Raw genomic sequence first — 23,345 nt, 5'->3', positions numbered from 1 at the left:
AAGCTTAATTAAATTTGAATTCAAGTGAATAACTACATTTTTAATATCAGTATAGGTATATTAAATATTTGTAAATTAACATCTTCAAGCTTCATAGGAAACACAATGCCTTTTTTACTCAATGTACAGCATTGAGTACAAATATCTTGGATTCAACATTTTCAATTGTTTTTGGTAAATTTTGAATGCAGTACTATGTACCTCTGAATTTTTAGTTTTAATCACCACGTAATTGTACATATTTATAAGGTACAGTGTGATATTCCAAAGCATGTGTACAATGAATAATGACCAGAGCAGGGAAATTAGCAGACATCACTTCAAACATGGATTAATTCTTTGTGTTGGGAATTAGGTCAAATGTGAATTTGGCAGAAGTGAGGTTGTTTTGGAGTTGATAGAGCAAATACATTTATAGTGTATGGATTTTTCCACACAATTAGATTCAACATTTAGTCATAAGCAAACATTACTTTGAATTCTCCTTTAAAAGTAATTCATATGTTTTTATGCTTGATACTTACTGTTCTTTCTGTTTTTTAATTTTCATATTGATTCAGTCTTTCTTCAATATGATCACATTTATTGCTTAATTTATTAATTATGTTTTCCAGAATGAGATAGTGGTTTTTAGTCTCAGCTTGAAGTTTTTCTACAATATCATGACATTGCTGTTGGATACTTATTACTGTGTCTTTATTGACAGATTCATTGTGAGGTTTGTGCAATTGCTGTTGAGGCAATGTATTTTCAGTCCATGGTTGTGGTCTCTCCTCTATGGAATCCTGCTTCCCATCATATTTATTCACTTTAGTTTGTTCATTGTGATATGTGTATTTAATTTTCTTTATCTGACACTGTGTTTGCCGTAGGTCTCTTTGTAGAGATTCTAAATTCAAAGTCATTTCTTTAACAGCATGTCTTGTCTGACGGACTTTATTTTTTAGGCTACAGCATCTTTCTTCATACTTAACAAGTTCTTTGGAAACAACCTCACTATGAACTTTTAGGCGAGAGATATCAAAGTTCATTTTGGCCTGTGAACGCAAGTATTCCTCTCTGGCTGACTGGAAAGCAAATTCTTGGTATCCTTTTGATGTCTGGCCTTCATAATGATGGAAGGGTGCAGCAGCCAATGTGGCATGGTACGACTTAACTTCTGTTTCCAGTCTTTCCCTGTTTTCTTTTTCATACTCCAGTTGAAATTTTAGCATTGTTATCTCACCTTCCATCTTATTAAATTGTTCATTATCCTGGAATGGATTCGCTCCAGCTGTTTCCTCTTTCTGCTTGATTGTCTTTTGAAGGTCATCATACTTACCTTTTAAAATTTCAATATCCTCAAGGTATTTCTTTTCCTTTTCTTGGTTCTCATGTTTTATTGTGTCTATTTCTATTCTTTTCCTAGCAATTATATCCTTTATCCTGTGATATTTATCCAACAGATCTTTTCCCATTTTATTGCTAGTAGAAACCTAAGCAAAACCAAGGAAATAGTTAGCTAGCACTCAATTCCAAAATTTATATATATATATATATAATTTTCTCCAGTTGGATATCCATTCATTGCAACACTTTATATATATGGAGAAAAATTAGAGTTAAACTTCAGACCTTATAAAAGCATATATTCCCAGAAGTTCAAAAAGTTAATTGAAGAAAGGGAATCTATAAGAGTACAAAAGAAATGATAAGTTATAAGAATCTCAGAATTAAAGAACACTTTTCCTGAAGTACAACAGACCCAAGACATAGAATCAGTGATTAATAGCTGTGACCATGTCTAAAAAAAGGTTTACATTCTAATATATAGAACCAAGCCATAGTAAGAGCCTTAGCTGTACATATACTTGACTGATAAAAATTTTCCAAAATTCTTTTGGTTCTCCATTTCTGAAAATGTTCTATACACATTCTACTTCTCAAAAATAGAAACACAAATTGACAAGAATATATGAAAAATCTTCAGCATCTGTAGAAATTAAGGAAATGCAAATCAAAATTACACTAATATTTCATCTCACTCCAGTTAGAATACCAATGATCAGGAACATGAATAATGACAAATGTTGGTGAGGATGTGGGAGAAAGGCACTCTCTTTACATTGTGGCTGGGACTACAAACTAGTACAACCAGTCTCAGAAGCAAAGTGGAGATTACTCAAAAAACTAGGAATGGAATCACCATGTGATGCAGCTATTCCAACTCCTCCTTGAATATCCAAAATATCTGAAATCAGCATACCACACAGCAATACACTTCAAGGTTTATTGCAGAACAGTTCACAGTAGCCAAGCTATGGAACCAGGCCAGATGTCCATTAATGGATGAGCAGATTAAAAAAATGTGGTAAACATACACCACAGAGTTTTACTCAGCCGTAAAGTAGAATGTAAGAAGGGCATTTGCTAGTAAATGGATAGAAATGGGGAAAATCATGATAAGTGAAATAAACCCAACTGAAAATCAAAGGTCGAATGTTTTCCTTCATAAGTGGAAGCTAGAGCATAATATGGGAAAGAAGCCAGTGGGAGAGGAGATCAGAGAGCAGAAAGATACAGGAAAGATGAGTGAAGTAGATGTAGGAGAATGAGAGGTAGGAAGGAAGAAAAGGGGAAGATGAATGGAATGAATTTAACAAAATCATGTTATATCTTCATATATAAAGATACCAAAGGCAATTTCACTTTAATGCATGTAGAAAAGAAAGGATGCTTAATAGAGAAGAGAGGAGGATAACAGGAAGGAGAAAGTGAGGAAAAGAGGGGGAATGGGGCTTGAAATCAAATTCCTTGCACATATGATTTTGATAAAATGAACCCAATTACTCTGTATAATTATGGCACTCTGATAAAAATATTTTTAAAAGAAGGAGGCTATTAAAGCACATGAAACTTTATCCTACATGGATAGCTCAAATTTTAATCTCATAAATAACAGATAAATTTCTCAGAGTAAAAACATCTCCTAAAAGCAGAGTGAGACAGCATCATGAAATACAATATTTTACAAAACATTTAATAAGTTTCCTGATAGTTTCAAAGTAATTTAGCCTGTGTTATAACATAAAATGCCCAAATTAACAATTATGTTAATGAGTTAACTCTACTCAGCTTCCATTACTACATTCAGAAATCATGTGGAACATCTATTAGATGTCAACATTGCAATAAAAAATTTTAGCCATGAAAGCCAAAAGATGCCTTTTGTTTTAAACCTAAATTATGTAGTCATGCATGGCAAACAATGCTTTGTTAGACAACAGACTGGTATGCCACAGTGGACTCATAAGGTTATATTTCAGGGTAGACATCTTCTGTTTGTGCAAGTTCAAGCTTATGATTGCACGATGATGAAATTACTGAAGGACACCTTTCTCAGATCTTATCCCGATCATTAAGTGAAACATGACCACATATATTAAATTATACAAATAATATAATTAATGTTGAAATAAAGTAAGAAATTTGACACTTATTTTACCTGCTCTAACTTATTTCTTTCAGTATTCAGTTCCATATCTCTTGTTTTCAGAGCCATTTCAAGTTGTCTTTTTGTTTCCATTTCTTTATTATAATCCTCTTCTTTTTCTCTTAACTGGTGCTTAATTTTTTTCAAAAGATGATCAGCATTTTTTCTCTTCTTCTCTTTTTCTTGTAGTTCACATCTGCAGTTAAATAAGTTATCTTAAAATTCATTTTGTTAGAAAGAAAAAAGTTCACTTTATGAACTGCTCTTCATATGTTAATTTATTATCCTAATACAAATTCTGTGTTCTCAAATACACTTCCCTTCTTGTTCTCACATTTTATTTCCTACTTCAATAACTCTCTAAGGGGATATATCTATATATAGAAATAAAAGGTTTAGATATATAAAGGTAATAAAGAACATTCTGTGATTGGGTAAGATTCTGTTACTAGTAACTCTGGTAGAAATTATGCAAAAGAAATTTTGAGATGATTCTGTAAATTCACAAGTGGAAACTTAAGAATTCCTCCTGAATTCTAAATATGATTTAAAGTTGTTTTAAAAAATTATTGTTTAAAAACCAGTTTATAAGTTTATTGGAAATAAGGTTTATCTTCATGAAATATGAAACATATCCCTTGAAATGATTCACAATGTAATATAGTACCTTCATAGGTTTTCACACAACACACAACAGCACATTACTATATTATACTCCTAGTCTAAGGAGTATAAATCCTTGTATTACACTTTTTGTTATTTCTTTTTGGGTAACACTTTCAAGTGATCTTGTTGATTATTATGTACTTTATAAACAATGTAGAAATTAGTCTTGAAACAAGACAGAACCTTATATTTAATCCAATAATAAAGAGTATAGGTCCTTTTACCAGAGAAATTTGAACTTATTTTATTTTTATATGAGATAAATTGAATAAAATAGTCATCACTTTTTAATTCATATTTTATTTCATGGGTCTTAAGAATAAGACAGCATCTGGGGATATAGCTCAGCAGGAGCAGACCTATACACTTGAACAAAATCCTGGGTTCCATCCCAGGCATAAGAAGAAAAAAATGTGTGATTTTTCAAAACATGTTTCTTCATTGAGGAAAATGCCCATTTCATCCTCTCTTGGAATTGTAAATTTACATAAATTTTCTAGAGTACAATTTAGAAATACTGATCAAATACCTTTTAGAAATGTCTCTACTTTAAATAAATAATTGTATTTTGAAGGATGTAGTCAAAATAAACATATAGAAAACAATTCCTATAAGTGAAGTTTCTTGAAGCAATAATTGCCATACAAATTTTTTAAATGAATAAAATACAGTAGAAAATTCATTATTTCTTAATGAATATTGAGATTCCTGTAAAGTGGGCTTTTATGTAGCCAGTAGAATTGTGATTGGGAAGAATATGCATTTAATTGGTGGAAGTAATCATTCCTACCAACTTGTTTTTATTTCCAAGATTTTCACACTCCAGAAGAATTAGAAGTTTTTTCCCTTATGAAATGCCAAAAGGTAGGTCAGAAAATATAAAATGTCCTATGCTTGTATAATTTTATCAAAGTGGATTTTTCTCTCATGTGTAACTAAGAAGAACTAATAAAATTATTTTTCCAGCAAAAAAAAAAAAAAAGGATCATTCAAACATTTCTTTAAAGTTAGGATATCATACCTCAAATTAGAGAGTTCCTGTTTCCACTCTGCTTTTTCATGCTCTAGCATGGCATTTACTTTTTTTTGCATCTGATAGCTTCATTTTCAGTCTACAAACTTTAGTTTCCATCTTTGTAAGTTTTTCTATAAATAGTAAACACTGTGAACAGTGACATTTTCTATGTTCCATTGTTCTTTGAGATGAAATAACTGCATCCTCTATTTTGGATAGGCTCACAGAATCTATATAATGGAAAAAACATGAAGCAATGATTGCAATGCAAATTTTTTAAATGAATAAAATACAGTCGAAAATTTATTTTTTTAAAACAAACAACAATAAATTTTTAAAACAAACATGATAAAATCAAATATGTGAATGTTTTTCATATATGAAGGACTGTACATTTTCACAGGCACTCATGCACTGAAGAAATGCACGTGGAGTGCCTACAACTTTTGGCACATTATAATATATTCTGTAGAAAAACCTACCAGATGAGATCCATGTTCTTCTTTAGCTTAAAGTGTAGAGGAGAAGACAGACAAATAAATGGATAATGTAGGGAAACAGAGTTCTGTAATCACATTATGGAATCAGAGCTACAGAAAGTTTTCCCTGAGAAAAACATGACTCCCCAGAGAAATGAAAATTATCAGGAAGCAGCTGGGCAGAGGGTGAAGAAGAGCATTCCAGCCAACATACAGCATGTACTGAGGCTCTATGACAATCTGCTTTTGGCCAAGAGGAAGTAACAGGTACTGATTCCTGATCCCACCAGAAACTACCCAAACCAAAACAGGCCAAAGATATTAAACGGCATTTCCCAAGACCGTGGACACTTCAGACAATGAGGAAAATGATCCCCAGTAGACAGGAAACAAATGATGTAAGCTTTGTAAGTGTGCCATCTCCCTGTTGTGAGAGCTTCAAGGTGGTGATTCAAGAAGAACAAGCAGAAGGAGAGTCTACTAGCCTCTTTGAGCTGAGGTGATGGAGCTGAGGTTCTGGTAAAACCAAGACACAGAGACATCACAGGATAGAGCAGGAGAGGAGAAAGTACTACAGAGAAAGAATCCTGGACATCTGCAGAGGACCCCCTTTGAATTTTTAGCAGACTAATGGACGACAAAGGAGTGCCAAGAAGCAACCTGAGACCCAAAGAAAAAGCATTGCTTAAGGTTAGAGGAACCGTCTCCTGTTCACAGAGTGCCAAGAAGGGTGTCTCTGCCCATCAGTCAATCTGGAAGAATAGATATTTCACAGAATAAAGGTAGAGTCATCGGCAACTCCCAGTAGTGGAGAATTCATAACCAGCTGATCACCTGAACAATCACAAAAACAAGACTGGGAAGGATATCAAGTTCATTACTAGTAACCTGATGACTTCCAAAATAAAATTCAGAAGGAGAAGCGGAGGATGAAAGATATAGTTAAAAAAGAAATGCCAACTACACTTGAAGGGAGGAACACTGATAGAAATGAAAGAGCATGATGATAGGGTAGTCCAACTACATTAACCATTGAACAATACAGGATTAAACTCTGGGAGTTGTCTTATACACAGATTTGTTTATTTGTTTTAGGAAATTAGAAACAATTTGAAAGATCTCAGAGAAGTCAGGAGATGTCACAGTATATAACTGCACTACTCAAATAATTATGTAGTCACCTCCTGTGGGTACTGAGTTGTTATGAACTGCTGCATAAAAGGCCCCATGATGCTAATTATCTCCATGGGAGTAGTTGGTCTCCAGCAAATTGGCTATGACAGTAAAAAATGATCTCTCACAGTTTTTATACATTTTCCCTCATATTCAACACCTTTAACATACAAAATATGTTAATTGTTTCTTTTAGGAAGACAGCTTTGGTCAACAGCAGGCTATTAGTACCTCTGATTTTTGCAGATTCAAATACACACACAGATTTTCTTTGATTTCACAGGTGGGTGACACTCCTGACACCAACACTGTTCAAGGGCCAAATGTATATAACAAAAAGCTCTAAAAATTCAAATTAAAAGGCAGGTTGTTAGTATGAACAAAATAGTCTGATTCAACTCTATGCTTTCTACAAGAAATGTGCTTTCTACAACTATGTGCTTCCCATTTCCTACAGGAAATACTTTTTTAATGTAGACACACATTGGTTAAAAATATAAAGATAAACCACACTGACACTTGATAAAAGAAGGCTTCATGGGATTGGCTACATAAAGGCCAGATGAGATTTCATATTACAAAACCCTACCAGCAATAAACATGGCAATTGCACAGTGATAAAAGATTCAATTGATGAAAAAGATGATATATCTATATGATCACCAATGCTTTTGTGTACCATATAGATACAAAATTCATGAGGCACAAAATTGATAGAGCTCCAAACAGTAATAAGCAAATTTACAGTTATCATTTGAGGGGCCAAACTCCTCACTCAATAAGTGGTAGAAAAATTAGGCAGAAAGTCAGCAAGAATGTAGAAAAGCTTAACACCACCATTCTCTACCAAAATGGAACAGATGCTAAGATCAGACAATAAATTGTAATTTAAGATGTCATAATAATTTAACCATGCACAATATGTTCCCTGATTATGAAGTCATGATCAGAAATCAACAACAAAATATTTCTGGCAAATGACAAAGTTATTCTTTTTTTGGCTGACTAATATTCCATTGAGTGTGTGTCTATTTACTTCATATGTATAGGTATATGCATACATATATCCCATTTTTTTATTCATTCATCTGTTGAAAGGCATATAGGTTGGTTTCTTAATAGGTATTCCCTAGAAAGGATTTTGCATGATTCTAAAAGTGATAAGAGATATATGAGATATGAGATATCTTAATCACTCTGCTCTTATTATTACACAGTGTACCCCATCAATATGTCCCCCTACTATGTCAGCTTAAAATCAGATGGTTTACAAAAGAAATTAAAATGCTATGACACAAATGAAAAAATCTGTTATTTGCACAAATACATAAGTTAGAGTTCATCAAAATTTAAAACTGAAGCTCTTAAAAACAACTGTTAAGAGGAGAAAATATCAAGACACAAAGTGGTGAAAATTTCTTGCAAAAAAATAGCTGATAAGGAATGGTATCCTGAGGAGACAGTGGAATGAATGTGACATAACTTTCCTATCTAAATACAGGAATACACCACAGTGAATCTCAACATTGTGTACATCCATAAGATTGGAAGCCTGATTAGAATAAAATATATTCCATGCTTGTATGAATATATCAAAATGGATCCTACTGGAATGAATAATTTAAAAGAACAAACAAAATAACAGAGAATTAAAAGGATAAGTGACCAAAAATGTCATCCAAATTAATAATAAGCACTGGAACATCCTCAACTTACCTGGTCATTAGTGTAAGGCATATTGAAACTGTACTGATGTGTGCATGTGTGAAGAGCACCCTCTTAGAAAGGTTATAATTATTAAAAATTGACCATACGACTTGATATTGAAGATAGGAAAGAATGGGACCTTTCATACCATGGGCATTGAAAAAGATGGAAATATTTTGGAAAGCTGTTTGAGATTTCTTAATTAGGGAATATATAGCGGCATGAGGAGTATTTTGTGATTAGTGGGTTTCTTAACTGTGTTTTTAAAATTTGTTCTTTCTCAATATACATGACACTAGAATACATTTTTGGAAATTAACATACATAGAGTATAATTCATTTTATTTAGGATCCTATTCTTGTGGTGGTACATGCTGCAGAGTTACCCTGGTCATGTATTCAAATACGAGGCTAGGAAAGTTATGTCTGATAATTCTATTGTCCTTCCCCCCCCTTCCCTCCCTCATTTCCCTTTATCTAGTGATGGATTTCTATTCTTTCCCTCCCCACCCTCCTTGTTTAGTGTTAGCATATATCAGAAAGAACTTTTGGCCTTTCTTTTTGGGGGATGGGCTTATTTCAATTAGCATAATATTCTCCAGATCTATCCATTTACTAGCACGTGCCATTATTTTAATTTTTTCTTTACAGCTGAGTAATACTCCATTCTGTATATATTTTGTATATATACCACATTTTATTTATCCATTCATCTGTTGAAGGACAATTAGGTTGTTTCCATAGCTTGCCTATTGTGCGAATTGAGCTGCTACAAACATAGATGTTGCTATGTCACTACAGTAGGTTGATTTTAAGGAGTGGGATAACTGGAACAAATGGTGGTTCCATTCTAAGTTTTCTGAGGAATCTCCATGATGATTTCCAGAGTGGTTATACAAATTTGCAGTCCCACAAGCAAGTATGAGTGTACCCTTTTCCCCACAACCTCAACCAATATTTATTGTTGCTTGTATTCTTGATTGTTGCCATTCTACCTGGAGTGAGATGAAATCTCTAGTACAGTTTTAATTTGCATTTTCTCTAATTGCTAGAAATGTTGAACATCTTGATTATGGTATTTAAATGTGTTTAACTCATATGTTAAAACTTGTCAAATTGCATACTTTACATATGTGCAGTTTATCATATTTTCAATAATATCTCACATTGAAACTTTTAAAACAAAAAGCTGTACTGTAAGGACAATCATGTAAGACAGTGGTTGGGACACAGCAATGCAGGATAAGCTAGAGGACTGAAATCTTTTTCACCTTATAGCAAAAATATGTGAGAGCTAGGTTTTAAGGGTAGGGTTAACATGATCATATCTGAATTTTTGAAAATGTATAATTATGGTTGCAGGCTAGGGCATGGTTTTAGGAGGTGGGGTAGCAGGAAAAACAGGTTTAAGATTACTGCAGACTTCAGATAGAGACAATGATCATGATCAAGGCACAAGAGACAAAGATCATGATCAAGGCACAAGAGAGCAACACAGCCAACAAAAGGAGCCAGGGTGCCATTCACAAAGAAAAGTGCAGTGGGAATTATCCTAGCTCTTTGGCTCAGAGTGAAACCCAGTTTTCCATCTATTTTAATATAACGCATATTTCTGATAGGAACAGCTATAAAACATCACCTCTCCCTGGTGCACTGCTAAGCAATGTTATTGTATTATTATTATAACATAATAATATTTATTATTTATGCATCTATTATTATAATATACACAAAAGGCCTAATTTTTATGCAAAGGCCCTACCTTTACATGATGTTTTATGTTGTTCAATCAACTGTAAAATTTCCTTATCATTAGGGTAAGCCAACTCACAATTCTCTGAGGCTGTTTGACATAACTTATTTAAGTTATCAAGGTTTTCCATGGCATTGGCTGGTGTTTTGACCTGTAAAAAAATAATATGATTTCTAAATATCCCTCAAATATTTATACCATGTACTAAATTCATAGAGGGAACATCTGTCTGTTATTTTATATGCAAAATACAGGTATTTGTTAAATAAGAGCTAGTTTCTGTCAAAAGGATGTCTTTATCAATGGTGACTGTTTCTTAATCACTTTCCCAAAGTAGAAGTCTTTACCTAAAAAGATTCTCTATTATTTCAGGTTACATGATTTTTTTTTCTGGGGGTAGGGTGGAGGAACTGGGGATCAAATTCGGGGGCATCTGACCACTGAGCCACATCCCACCCTATTCTGTACTTTATTTAGAGACAGGGTCTCACTGAGTTGCTTAGCACCTCGCTTTTGCTGAGGCTGGCTTTGAACTCTCAATCCTCCTGCTTCTGCCTCCCCAGCCACTGGGATTACAGGGATGCACTACCATTCCTGGTTAATGTTACATTTTACAATACAATATAAATTTTAAAATTATATCACTTAGCCTTTCACAGTGTGTTTTTGAATAAAATACTACCTTTTATTATTTTTAACAATACCTTTCTCTTTGAGTTAGATGCTTTCTCTCTGGCCCTAATAAAAGAAAAGACACACACACAAAATCCTTTCAGGTAAATATTAATATGTTAATAAGAATGTATAATATATTTTTATGTAAAAATCTTTACATTTGTTATTATTTCTCCTATTCATAAATTTTGCAGGCTATTTAAAGTACAATCATTTTCTGCAATCATAAACAGAAAGAGGAACATCAAGGGACAAAGAATAATACTACATAAAGAACATTAGAAAAATAAAATTTAGATCACACTATTTGACAGCCAAAGGAAAAGTATCATGTTACTTGAATTCTTTAATAGAAATAAATACAGCAGATTCTGCTATTATAATCAAAATAAAAGACAATTTTTTACCAAGGACTCAAACCCATTAGTAAAATATGGCTTAAATCCTTATATAAGGGAAAGTCTTTTTGTATAATGATATGAGTTAATTTTTCAAAACCTACAATGCAATTACTGTGCATTTTTCTAACACTCTACATGGGTTCAACTTGTTATCATCTTCATAATTCCATAAGGCAGATACCATATTATGTATTAAATAAGGAAGAAACTAGGCAAAGAAAGGCCAAGTAACTTGCTTAAAGGCATAGAGATGGTCAGCAGCAAATCCCAAATATAGATTCCAGGTTCTAAACGTGTGTATCACAATATACTATGAAAAGTAATAATTCTCTTCTGGTGTTTTTAAGACACAGAATAGCAGATCAATCTACATTATCATTCCATATCTGGTGATAATTATAAATAATAATTTGTGAATTGTGCCAATATGTTTTAAAACATAGTTTAAAACCTTGTTTAGTTTCAGTAAACTAAAGATTTTTTTTTTTCTAAAGAAATTTATCAACAGGCATGATAATCCAACAGTGTATTCATGCATTTCACAAATACTTCCTGAGCACAAAATCCATTTTCAATGCCACTGTTGGTATGGGGAAACAAGGTTTGTATTCTTTAAAATATCAAAGCAATATTTAGTAGTAGGTTGTGGATAGTTCGCTTTTCTGTTGTGCACCAACAAAACCTTCCATTTTCCCGAGAATCTAAACACCTATCAAGTTATTTTAGAGTACCATACAAAATCATATCTATACATGATGATACTCTCAAGAATTAGAACAAAATTTGTTTGAGAGGTGTCATGCAACTGTTGTAAGTGTACTTTAATGCGAAATTGACAGTATGCTATAGAACCAACCTCATTTTTTAAATGATTGCTTACTACATTAGTTTATAGATATGGAAATTTAACTGTTTCCTTATTGATAGGAATTTAGATTCTCACTTAATGATATAACAGTCCTATAATAAATACCCTTAAGTAAATAAATAAATATATATATGTGTGTGTGTGTGTATCCTTAACACATATATTGCATTTAATGTTCCTGTTATGCATATGAGAAATATTCATATATATTATATGCATTATGTATATCATATAATACTGGTCCTTAATATATGTGGGCAAGCATGCATTTACAAGTATATTTTCCATTCCAAGAAGGATCCAGGAATAGAAGTGAGGCTGTTAGGTTTGACGAATAATATTCTAAATCTTTGGTACATGCCTCTAAATTACCCTTCAAAAAGTGCTGATCAATTTAATTTATAAACACTGTATGAGAATGTTCTCTTCATCACAGTTCCCTATCTTAGTTATTACATTTTAAATAAAATTCATCAAAATATTCATAATAAAATGGTATTGCCACAGTCTGGCTGGGCACAAATCACGAGCCTCCACCCAAACTTCACCAACCAACGCGAACTCTCCAGGAATCCCCGGGAGAGCTCAACCGCAAACTCAACAGGAACTCCGCGAGAACTCAAAACTACTGGCAAAATGCTAGGCGCCATCCAAACTCGGCTTTGGCTCTCAACATGGTATCTCATTGTTTACTTTCATTTTTTCTGGAAACATTGCAAGGTTGAATATTCCCAGGTAAAGCTTAATATTTCTCAATCGTGAATGTTAGACCAAATTAGAATGAGATTTAGAGGAGAATAACAATTATCTACTGTGGAGTACTGCCACACGCTTACCCATCATGTTCTTGACACTTTGTAAGAGAAAAAGGCTCATGATCATTTTTTCTGCTCTTTCTCTGTTTCATGGGTTCATCATTATAATCAGTGTCTTCAGTACCTTCACATAGGTTTTGTGATTCTTTTGTTTCAATTGGGTGCTTCATCTTTTTTTCCTCCACCTTTAATGAATGATAAGGATGATCATGCTACTTTCTAATAAAAAGGTTTCTTTTTTTCTGCTTTTATCCTTGATTTTACCTCCTGATTTAGTTTAATTGTCATTATTTCAGCCCATAAAATATTTTGAGCTTCCTTTAATTTTATAAAATATCATTGAAAATTTTTGCCAATTCTGCTTCATTTTTGTTTGAGTGGAATAACAAGAGTTTTCCAAAATTTCAAATAGAACAATTTTTCATTCCATGCTTTTATTTTGAGCCATTTTTGCTATCTAGCATTTACACTCCCTGTAGCTCTGGCAGACATAAAAAGAAAAGGATAGGAAAGGAGTCCTCTTCTGTCTTTCCTACCTGGATTGTACATTAAACACCCAAATTCAGGGACTGAGTCATTGTTGGGCCTCAGTAAAGAGGAAGATTTCCCCTTTCTGCACTAAGCTAGTCTCCAACCTCCCCCACCTTGCCTTGTGCAATTCTTTTGTCATTTGGATCCAGGGAGAGCAAAACAGTGAAGGTGCTCATTGCAACATATGAACTAAAGTTTGCTGCAACACTAGGAGCAGGACAAAATTGCTACCTTGTAACTATGGAATGCTGGAAAATGAGATGCTTTCCAGACTGGTTATCTGCATTAGCCCCATTATCTACTTGGGAGTAAAACCAAGAAAGTTTTAATGACTCCCAATTGGCATTACCTAGGATTTTGGTGGCATGGAAAGTTACCACAATTTCACAATTCTGGATCAGACAAATTATCCAGAAAAAGTAAACCAATTATTTCTTGGGAGATGGGAAGCCTCCTAGTTCATATGCTACTGCATTTATTTTTAAAAGGATATGTCTAGATTTTGCCTATATTTAAAACTTAGAATTTCAGAAATCCATGTTCTGCATTGAAGTCAAGTACAAAATTTGGGGCTGAGATTTAATGCTTCTTTATATGATAAGATCAAACATACCAAGATTAACAAATTTTTCAAAACAACCTAAAGTAAAGGGCTGACTGAAACAGAAACACTTAACAGAAGTGACTTTAAAAGAAGTATATATACTTGTAAAAGATATTTAAAGTGCTCATATTAGAATTATGTTTCAATGGTTTGGTAAAACAGATAAATTTATACAGATAAAAGCACAATAAACAGATTAGGTTGTCTGAAAACATATCTCAAAACTAGGCACATGGATATATTCCATCTCAGCCATGACTTTCCCTTACATTTCCTTTGTGTGTGTGTGTTGTGTGTTTGTGTGTGTCTATGTGTTAATAAATGTGAATTAATTTTACACCAAGAGGGAGAAAAAAAAAAAAACAAACAAACCTCAAGCTTATTACATTCTGTCAGCAACTTCTTTATGCTTATCTTGGTTCAGAAGGTCATATGGTATAGGACTAAATTACTTTCCCAGTTCACAGGCCACTTGTAAGATTGATTGACTTAAGATGATGAGAAAGAAAGATCATGAGAATGTTTTCCTGAAATTCTCTTTATGGAGAGAGAAGAAAGTTTAAATTTCTGGACAGAATTTCTTTTTTTTTTTTTTTTTAAGAGACATTTCTGGGTTGGGGGAGAAAGAGTATTTTTTTTAGAGAGAGAGAGAGAGAGAGAGAGAGAGAGAGAGAGAGAGAATTTTAATATTTATTTTTCAGTTTTGGGCGGACACAACATCATTGTTTGTATGTGGTGCTGAGGATCGAACCCAGGCCGCACGCATGCCAGGCGAGCGCGCTACCGCTTGAGCCACATCCCAAGCCCGACAGAATTTCTTATTTAGATAACACCATTTAATACATGAGCTTTTTCAAAGCAGGAAATCAGAATACAATTGATACTGAGAAAAACCAAGAGTAGCAACAAGAGAATAGCTCTCCCATTTTGAAGGTGAACTTTTTCTTTCTCTAATGTCAAGACCTCTACCTGTGACATGCCTATCTCATTCCTAAACCTTCCCTTGTTTTGCAGTAAGTGTTCACCTAGACATCCTTTTATTATTCTGTCACTAAGTGGTAGAGAGAAACTCACCTTTTCTAATTCAGTTCCCATGCTCTTACAGCTATAGCACTGCATCACATGATGGATTCTGGGACAAAATTTGATTTGATTTTGTTTTCTTACAAGTGTCATTAACAGTATAAATACTGTGCCTTTTTATTTGAGTAATCTGATTCACTTCTTGGGATTAGGTAAGACGTGAATCACGATGGCTTTTGACTTACTAGACCCCTAAGCATGGGTCCAGATTTTAAATTCCAACTAGGAGTACTTATGTTCATACTTACTTTTATTTGTAGATCAAATACTTGGTCTTCTCTCATTGTAACTATAACAACTTCTAGTTTTTAATTTTCTGTATTATTATGAAAATTCTCCTCCTCAGTGTTAGAAGAATGTTCAGTTTCTAGTTTGTTATGTCCAGGCTTTAATTTATTTTCACTTCGATGCATCTTAGCAAATGACTGGTGAGAATGTTTTAGGGACCCAGAGCATATATGAGAAGGAGAGAATTTTGAAGACTTGGTTCTTTGTGTTTAAGACATTTCTGCATTACTACAGGGATAGACACTCCAGAAGCAACTTTTTCCTCAAATCAAGTACATAACTCCTCAAATTAGAGAGTGTTTTCCTTTAAATTGATTCCTCCTCTGGAATTAACACATTTTAAGAGCCAATATCAATATGCACCAAGCAAGACAGTGTGTGGATGTGAAGGACCTGAGGAGCAAAAGCAGGTGGTCTCCACTGGATGGCAGGGACACACATGGGCCTGTCAAAGTGAGTTGGGGCCCTCCTACCAGCACAGCTGGGCAGCCCCTCCTCACACACCCAGCTCTAACCCTGAGCCAACCTCCTCAGGGTTCAAATACCCTCCCTGAACTCTCCCTACTAAGGTGCTGTTTCTGAGTAACTCTTGACTTTCTCATCACCCTTCCTCCTTCATGTGGGCTACTGGAATTTTCCTGTGGAAACCAGAGAATTCTAAGTCCTTTAGAGACTGAAGATGACAGAGCAGGCAGCAGCCCTCCACCCCTACAAAGTCCAGAAAGGAAGCAGTGAAGTAAGAGCTACCAGACAGAATGAGACTATAATTTTCTACCTGTCCTATAGGCAGCTACTCTTCTATCAAAGTAGACATCAAGCCAGAATTAATCAGAAAAGACAAACTGGGTTATTTCATACTTATTATGGGAATCAACCAACAACAAGATGAAATGATTATCTTTGTGCCCCAAACATGGGTGTACTGATGAATAAAAAGCAAGCCTTTCTCAATATTATAAAGAATCAAATAGAACTGAATACAGTAATACTGGGTGATTTCAACAAACCATGTCATTATTTGATAGGTCATTCAAACATAAACCAAGAGTAAAAAGTAGAATTAATGAAATGAACTTAACAGACATCTATAGAATATTTCATCTATTGAAGTGAATTCATTTTACCCTCAAAAGCACATGAAACTTTCTGTAAAACAGATAATATTTGGGAGCACAAAGAAAGTCTTAGCAAATACAAAAAGAGATAATTCCTTGCATTCTATCAGATAATGAAGGAATGAAATTAGGAGTTAAGAACCAGATAAAAATTAGAGACCATTTTAACACCTTGAAATGAAGTAATACACTTTTCTATCAGGAATTGGCCAAAAAAGAAATTGGGGAAGAAATTAAATTATTAAAAACAAATGAGAATAGAACAATACCAAGACCTCTGGTGCTGTATGAAGGCAGTCCTAGTGGGAAATTTATAGCACTGATTTCCTACATTAAAATAAAAGAAAAATACCAAGCAAAAAAAATCTAACATTATATTTCAAAGCCATCAAAAAGAACAATATAATTCCAAAATCAGTAGAAGATAGGTAATAATTCAGATCAGAGCTTAAATTCATGCAATTGAGAATTAAAAAGCAATACAAAGGATAAATGCAACATAAAGTTGATTCTTAAAAAAGATGAACAAGTGTGATAAACCCTTAACCAAACTAATCAAAGAGAGAGAAGTTCCATTAACATTAAAACACTGGAGAAACTAAGGATAAAAGGAACAACCTCAACATTGTAAAGGCCAATATGAAAATCCAAAGCCAATGTCATACTGAAAGGAGAAAAACCTCAGAGCATTTGCTCTGAACACTAGGAAAACTACACACCATATAAAGAAGAATGCAACTAGATCCATATCTTCACAATGCACACAGTTCAATTCAAAGTGGATCAAAGACCTAGGAATTAGACCAGAAATTTTGCACCTGCTAGAAGAAATCATAGGCTAAACACTCCAACAAATTTGTATAGGCAACAACTTTCTTAACAAGACTCCTAAAGGGCAAGGAATGAAATTAATAATCAATTAATTGGGACAGCATCAAATTACAAAGCTTATGTAAGCAAAAACAAGTAATAAATGGGAAAAATAACTAAACTTATAATCCTCAAAAAAGAAATGCAAATGGCCAACAAGTATATGAAAAGATATTCAACAACCCTAGAAATGATCAAGAATACAAACAATAATAAATGTTAGTGGAATTTCAAATTAACACAAACACTCTGGAAAACAATATGGAGATTCCTCAAGAGACTAGGAATGCACAACCCTATGACTGAGCTATCCCACCCCTCAATAATTATCCAGAAGAACTAAAGTCAGCCTACTATAGTTATATAGCAGCACAATTTACAGCAGCACAATTTTCAGTAGCCAAATATGAACCCAGCCCAGGTGCTTGTTAACAGATGAATGGATAAAGAAAAAAAAATGTGGCACATGTACACAATGGAGTTTTACACAGTCGTAAGCAATAATGACATGATGGCATTTGCTGGTAAATGGATGGAATTGCAGAACATCCTGCTCAATGAAATAAGCCAGACTCAGAGAGTCAAGAATGTTTTCCTATATGCAATATTCTGACAAATTGACCTCTTTTCTAAGGATAAAATTTAGGTATAAGTTGCTACGTTACCAGACATATTTTAAGATTAATCATCAGTTAAAAGTCTTTGAAAATCAATATTAAAATATGATCTATTGATTCTGAAAGAATATTCTGAATGGTAATTGCATTTGGCATATACTAATTACTAAGCAAAGAAAACAATATGAGAGCAGGAATTTAAATGTACATGTTTTACATACCAGTAACTGGTTACTTTCAGATCCTTCAAGTGTATTTTGCTCTTCCTCTGATGTAATTTCTAAAGGTGGTGCTGTTGAAAAATGTACTGGTAACAATCAGAAAATGTAATACTCTATCAAATTGGAATTAAAGAAGCCAACTATCATCATCATTATCATCATAATAAAAATTTATATTTATTTTCCCAATAAATAATTCAAATGAAGCTTAATCTTTATTTGAACATCTACTTCTTTTTATCTTATTTTATTTTGTTGCAGTTCATCTAATTTGGCTTGGTTTTCACTGATATGTGTGTGTGTGCCTATGTGCTACAGGGTTGAACCCAGGGCCTTGTACATGCTTCATAAGTACTCTACCACTGAGTTCCATCCCATGACTTTTAATTTTATTTTGAGACATTGTCTTTCCACAGTGTGTAGGCTGGCCTCAAACCTTCCATTTTCGTACCTCAGCCTGCTGAGTAGCTGAGATTACAGGTGAACTCCAAGTCACTAAGCAAATGTGGTTTTTTTCAGGAAATAATTCTACTTATCCAAAAGAAATCACTTGGACAGGCTCTAGGGGTCACCAGGTTCCATGCATACAGTGGTTTCAAAGACTCATCCACAAATGCACCCATTCAATAGAAATGATCAAATACTGAGAGACAAAATATTAAAATACCAAAGAAACATAAATGTTTACACTGTCCTCTGTTTTCTATCTCACATCTCATAAGAGTAACTTATTGACAACTTTCAACTTTTCATCATTGATACTTTCAAAAATTACTGATACTTTCATTTGTAAACATCCTGTTCCTTATTTCTGAAATAGTTTTGTGAACTTTTCTGACAAACTGCTTTTCTAAATTTTAGAGTCAGTCCGCTAAGTAAATTCTTCCATTATTATGGGTTTTACACAAAAAACTGGTATTTCTTTCCCTAGGCAATTGTTTTTGTTTTGTTTTGTTTTGTTTTGTTTTTTCTCTGTCCCCCACCCCCTCACCAAGTTTGCTTTGACTTATGGTAAACCTCTTTTCCACTGTATGGGAGAGAGAGGGAGATCTTATCTTTCCCTCTGTTATGGTTTGGATGTGAAATGCTCCCCAAAGACTTATTTGTTGAAGATTTGTTCCTCAAAGCAGCAATATTCAGAGGTGGGGCTTTGGGGGAAGTGATTGGATCATGAAGGCTCTCATAATTTGATGGCACTATTGGAGGCTTTGGAAATTTTACTCCTCCAAGTAGGACACTGAGGACATGGCCCTGAAGGTGCACTCTCTGTGCTTCCTGACTACCAGGAGCTGAATAACTTTCTGTCCTTCTACCATGATGTTGTACCTCATCTTGAGCCCAGAGCAATAGAACTGGCAGACCACGGGCCGAGTCCTCTGAAACCATGAGCCAAAACAAACCTTTCCTCCTCCATGACTTTGTGTCAGATATTTTGGTCACGGTGACAAAAAGCTGTCTAATATAACCTCTTAGTTTTTCTTTTCATGTCCCCTATTCCTTATGGGGGTTCTTTGACTGTTTCTAGGAACCAAATTAATATAAGAGCTGGCTAACAGGAGAAAAGCATGAGTTTCATTAAATGTACATATAAAAGGGGATCTTCACAAGAGAGTGAAGTCCAAAAAAATGACCAAAGCATGATGCTTCTATATTCTTTAGTTTAGGTTTTTTTCTTTTTTTTTTTAATTGGTTGTTCAAAACATTACAAAGCTCTTGACATATCATATTTCATACATTAGATTCAAGTGGGTTATGAACTCCCATTTTTACCCCAAATACAGATTGCAGAATCACTTCAGTTACACATCCACATTTTTACATAATGCCCTATTAGTAACTGTTGTATTCTGCTACCTTTCCTATCCTCCACTATCCCCCCTCCCCTCCCCTCCCATCTTCTCTCTCTACCCCATCTACTGTAATTCATTTCTCTCCTTGTTTTTTTTCCCATTCCCCTCACAACCTCTTATATGTAATTTTGTATAACAATGAGGGTCTCCTTCCATTTCCATGCAATTTACCTTTTCTCTCCCTTTCCCTCCCACCTCCTGTCTCTGTTTAATGTTAATCTTTTCCTCCTGCTCTTCCTCCCTGCTCTGTTCTTAGTTGCTCTCATTATATCAAAGAAGACATTTGGCATTTGTTTTTTAGGGATTGGCTAGATTCACTTAGAATAATCTGCTCTAGTTCCTTCCATTTCCCTGCAAATTCCATGATTTTGTCATTTTTTAGTGCTGCATAGTACTCTATTGTGTATAAATGCCACATTTTTTTTATCCATTCATCTATTGAAGGTCATCTGGGTTGGTTCCACAGTCTAGCTATTGTGAATTGTGCTGCTATGAACATCGATGTGGCAGTATCCCTGTAGTATGCTCTTTTAAGGTCTTCAGGGAATAGTCCGAGAAGGGCAATAGCTGGGTAAAATGGTGGTTCCATTCCCAGCTTTCCCAGGGAAATTGCCGCACCAATTTGCAGTCCCACCAGCAATGTACAAGAGTACCCTTTTCCCCACATCCTCGCCAGCACTTGTTGATGGTTTTTCTTTATTGATTTTTCTACTATACCTTTACCACCTGAAGAAAAAAATTATTTCTTTACATGTCAATCCTATTTGAACCTAGACTTGTGGGGACAATCTTTTGTGTCACCTGGTATGAATAAACAGTCTTTATTTCTTTATTGAATTGCTTATTGAATTCCTTGTAAATGCTAGGGTGACTAAAAGGTGGCTTTTCTAGAGATAATACCTGAGCTGAGACTTACAGGGTGAGGGTAGCCAGCCAGAATGCAAGAAAGTGTGAGAGCATGACAGGCAATAGCAGGAGAGGCATTCAAGTATTAAACAGGTTGTGTGCTTGTTTAAAAATACAGGTTACTGGTGAAGAGTAACACCAGGGGAAAGGGTAGATAGGAGAAAGGGCTAAAGACAGAGTTAGGCAAAAGTCATATTACAACAGCATTAGTGGTACCTTTCTGACACTTGCCCATTAATGTTGTTTAAGGAATGGTGCAAGGGCATAACTGCAAGGGAAAGAAGATTACATAAACACATTTCTCTAAATGCTATGCATACAGCGAATGTCAGGGGCATTTGGATAAATGAAAGAAGATGAACAAGCCTGAGGGAATAGTGCAAAATTCAGATGATGCATGCCTGAAATGAAGGAATTCTTATAAAAATATTTTGTTTGTCCTTTGTAAAATGCATTTTAATTGAATGAATTCATGTATAAATCTGATTCCCTGGTAAATGAGACTCTGCTCAGTCTATAAAAAGCTACCAAATGACATGTGAAACGAATAACATGGATTAAGTTGCTTGTTTTCACTTTGCATTTGTTTACTTTTATACATTTATATTACAGGTATGGAACATATTCCTCAAACTGTCCTGCAATTTATGAAGTACAAAGTATGCTAAAAGCCTGATGGAATGAATATACACTTATTAAAGAAAGTTTGCTCAATTGATCCGTTTAGCTATTTGCTTTGAGAAAAACTGTTCACTAAAAAATATTCTTGATTTTACATACCCTTGCAGGATCCTGATGCATTTACATTTCTTATATACTCTGGTTTCACCATGTTCAAGTCACTTGATGCACTCATGTAAGAAGATGTATGAAATTCACCTAAGAAATTACATATAGTAATCTTACAATTTTAGAATATGATAATCAAAAAGAAAACAGTAAATAGAGTCATAAAATTAGATATAAATACACTTTATATTTCAAAATCAGCATGATTGATATTCAAAGTAATAATTTTGGTATTCAAGGAATAAGCTCTCTAATGTATTTTGTTTCCAGCGTTACTCTGGTGTGGTGCATCTTCTTAGTCTTTAAAAGATTTTAGTAAAATGACTATCTCATTAAAAATTAGGTTATAGGGCTGGGGCTGTAGCTCAGTGGTAGAGTAGTTGCCTAGCGCATGTGAGGCACTGAATTTGATCCTTAGCACCTAATAATAAGTAAGTAAATAAGTAAGTAAGTAAATAAATAAATAAAGGTATATTTTGTCAAACACAACTAAAAGTTATAAGATAAAAGTAGGTTTTATTACCAAGGATGGGATGTAGCTCAGTAACAGTGTTCATTCCTATCAAGACCAATGGCAGGGGTGCCATCCCAAGCCCCAATAAGAAAGGAGGTAAAAAATACTAGGGGAACAATTAGCTATCATTTCAAAAACAGTCAATGCTCTTATGACAACAAAAGACTTATATGAGTAGCTAATATCAATGAAATATATGTCCCTATTACTCCAATCCCAACAATTCCTCCTGCTTCCAATAATCTCTGTAGCAGCCATAACATAATATTTGGTTTGAAAGGGAAGGAATATACTGAAGCCATATGAATTAAATTTTATCAAATTTCCTCATCATTAAGTTCCAAGTTAACTAGCTTACATTTTTTTCTTTCCTTCCTTATTTCTGATGCCATTCTGCTTTTAAAAAATAATCTCTAGACTGGTTGTTTTGATACTTTCCATTTTACATTCTTTGTACGGATTATTCCCATTACTTTCTTTCTCCCTGTTCATTCAGCAATAGCATCTGAGGCTTATAACTTCTACTACTGTATCTTTTTCCCCGTTCCTCTTGACAAGGAACATGCATAGATATAAAAGCAAGCTTTTCTTCTGCCTTGATCTTACTGTATCTTGAACTATTATTCCAAGGCCCTTCTTCCAGATTTCTTTAAAGGTACACTGGGGCTAATTAGAATGAGATCTGGAAACCAGAACTACTGCAATCACCTTAGAATGTATTCAAAATGTAGAACCACCATCCTAATTATTCACAATGTGCAATTTTAACATGGTCCCCCCCCCCCCCACAGATGATTCATTAAAGGTTGAGAAGCTCTGGTCTTTACTGAATCTGCCTTCACTTCCTCTAACTTCTCTTTTTTTGGAATCTAGCCTCATGTTCCTCCCTATCACATCCCCCAAGTTGAAACTGTATAAGAAGTCACAAACTGT

At 34.2% G+C, this 23,345-nt stretch overlaps 1 protein-coding gene across 1 annotated transcript in view; it reads right to left on the bottom strand.

Moving 5' to 3' along the window:
* Window positions 1-539: 539 nt before the first annotated feature.
* LOC139705499 (ankyrin repeat domain-containing protein 26-like) overlaps window positions 540-23,345 on the bottom strand; it is a 65,756-nt gene continuing 42,950 nt past the window's right edge. The window contains exons 15-19 of the mRNA XM_071611722.1: window positions 21,890-21,988; window positions 18,354-18,424; window positions 13,046-13,209; window positions 3,485-3,668; window positions 540-1,475 (exon numbers count right to left, since the gene is read on the bottom strand). Coding sequence (XP_071467823.1) covers window positions 540-1,475; window positions 3,485-3,668; window positions 13,046-13,209; window positions 18,354-18,424; window positions 21,890-21,988 — 1,454 coding nt within the window. The remainder of the gene's footprint in view (window positions 1,476-3,484; window positions 3,669-13,045; window positions 13,210-18,353; window positions 18,425-21,889; window positions 21,989-23,345) is intronic.

The sequence above is a fragment of the Marmota flaviventris genome, chromosome 4, assembly GCF_047511675.1.
Source record: "Marmota flaviventris isolate mMarFla1 chromosome 4, mMarFla1.hap1, whole genome shotgun sequence".
In the NCBI taxonomy this organism is placed as follows: Eukaryota; Metazoa; Chordata; class Mammalia; order Rodentia; family Sciuridae; genus Marmota; species Marmota flaviventris.
This window is presented reverse-complemented; position numbering and strand designations above follow the sequence as displayed.